The sequence below is a fragment of the Macroventuria anomochaeta genome (assembly GCF_010093625.1).
Source record: "Macroventuria anomochaeta strain CBS 525.71 unplaced genomic scaffold BU25scaffold_48, whole genome shotgun sequence".
In the NCBI taxonomy this organism is placed as follows: Eukaryota; Fungi; Ascomycota; class Dothideomycetes; order Pleosporales; family Didymellaceae; genus Macroventuria; species Macroventuria anomochaeta.
In genome coordinates, this window is record NW_022985409.1 from 5,922 (window position 1) to 8,137 (window position 2,216).

General features: G+C 46.3%; 1 protein-coding gene across 1 annotated transcript; it reads right to left on the bottom strand.

Annotated features, from left to right (window-relative positions):
* Window positions 1-8: 8 nt before the first annotated feature.
* BU25DRAFT_481051 (uncharacterized protein) lies at window positions 9-2,204 on the bottom strand (the record flags this gene model as incomplete). Its single annotated transcript, XM_033711078.1, has 2 exons — window positions 9-1,720; window positions 1,775-2,204. Coding segments are annotated over 2 exons (2,142 nt in total), but the record flags the coding sequence as incomplete, so codon positions are not given.
* Between the last annotated feature and the right edge of the window lie 12 nt (window positions 2,205-2,216).

Consider the following 2,216-nt stretch of genomic DNA (forward strand, 5'->3'; position numbering starts at 1 on the left):
TTGTGCATGCTTGGTACAGTGTTGTGTAAAAGATTGCTATCCTCTGAAGTGACTTGCTTCCCAAGATCAACAAAGGTAGAGTCCTTACTGCAGAACTGTGGATCAGTGACTCTAGACCAAGAGTTCTGCCACTTGCAGAATGTAGTACTCAGGTCTTCAGTCATGTACTCTAGCTTAGTGTTTTTAGAGTGTGCAAAGAGTGCAGCACCTCTAAAGCGACTAAACAAGGGATTGCAAGCAACGCTGTCTTGAATACAAGTCCAGATTTGGTGCAGATGTTGTGGCTGTAGAGCATACTTGAGAAGCTGTTCTCTTGAGGAGCTCTTCTTTGCAAAAGTCTCAGCTGACAGCACAGTAGCATCTAGACGTGCAACCTCAGCAGACACAGGGTAGTGCTGCAGAACATTGGAATCTGCTACACTTTTCTGGATAGCTGGCATAAGCACAGAGTCATACCAAAGCTTGAAGTCCTCATTGCAAAGGAATGTACTGTGCTCATTACCACTTCCAAGATGTAGCTCTGGAAAGAAGATGTAGATCTGAACTGACTCCATGCCAATGGCTGTTCCAAAACAGTAATGTGGAATCTTATGGAGTGGCTGATCTGTCTGACATAGCTCTCCCTTTGGGTTATATGTTGGGACCTTGAGACTGAAGTGGATGTTGTGGCTCAGGTTGAGCACAGTGCTTGCATAAGGTAGCCAGTGAATGCCTTGACGAGCAAAGCCAAGGCTGCTAGGAAAGCAGCAGAGGCTGTCAATGTCAAATGTGGTCTTAGGAACACGGGCTGTGGTGCTGCTTTGATAGTATTTGGACATGCAGAGGCTTAAGGGCAGCTTCTCATTGCGTGTCCCACTGTCATCAGGCAAGGCTATAGGACTTGTGCCTTCAAAGGCACCCTGACAGTCAATGCCATCTGCTAAGCCTTCTGCCCTCTTGAAACAAGGATTGCTCAGGACATCTGGAAGAGGAGTCCCATTGTTGTAGTCTCCACATAGCAGCCTAGTGATTGACTCAAATGAGGAACACTCAGAGTGAACATCATCCCTTTGGTGGTGTCTATTGTGTGACAGCTCTTGCTCTGCATGGTCTTGGTGGGTACATCCATGGAAGTAGCAAAGTTGCCTTGCAAGTTTAGAAGCAGTGCTCTCAACTGACTCTGTCTGGGTTCCAATGCCAGCAGAAGAGTGATGTTCTGGCTCAGTTACACTACCAACAGAAGGCTGATGGCCTAACTGAGGTGTTCTACTGATAGAGTGTAGGTGTGCTGGCTGAGGAGTCCTTGGAATAGCAGGTGATATGCTTGTAGGCCTTGGCTGGAAATAACTCAAGAGTGTATTACTCTGGGTAGGGAATGGGCTCTTGCGTTTCTTGCTTGTAGTACTTGAAGGTAAGGAGGCAATTGATGCTCCTTGATTTGGAGATTGCTGCTGCTCTACAGTTTGTGTAGGTGTAGCAGAATCTTGTAGGTCAAGAGAGCTGCTGTCATCCTCTTGGCCTACACCTTCTGTTTGAGCAGCTGTAACTGTGATTGAAGAGTTTTGTGTGTGCCTGTTCCTTCTTTTCTCTTCACAAACTCTTTCCCAAGCTGCAGCCTGGTAATTGCCTGCTCCTGCACTAGTACTAGTACAGTCACCTTTCTCTTGTTCTTCTTGTTCTTCTTGCTCTTCTTGTTGTGGTGTGTTTCTAGTACTTGTGTTTTGATACAACCCTTCCAATTCTTGAGGTGCAGTGTCTATAGCCATTCCATGGTAATCTCTGCTTTTCTGTAGACCCATCAATGGCTCTCTAACTCTGTCATCTAGTTCTTGTATACACTCTGCTATGGCAGCATTATGCTCTGCTAGCTCAGTGTTCTGCTCTTTCTCTGCTTCTTGAAGCTCTTCTACCTCTCTTGTATACTCTGGATCATTGATGACTGGAGAGGGAGCAGCAGATAGCTGCCACTCTGGGTGCTTATCCAGCAGTGTTGGGTTATGTTCACTTGTTCTATCTCTTGGTATAGGGATGTCTGAGCTGATGCGTAGTCCTGTATTGGTAGGTGTTGGGCGTGGTATATCTCCAGGGAGGAGAGGCTCATATGCAATAAACTCAGGGGGGCACTGAGGCTGATGCTTTTGCAAATATCGTAGTCGGTCGCGTTCTTTTCTTGCCTCTTTGCTAGCAATAGCAGTGGCATACTTTCTTGGTCTTCCTTGGGACATAGTAAAGGTTAT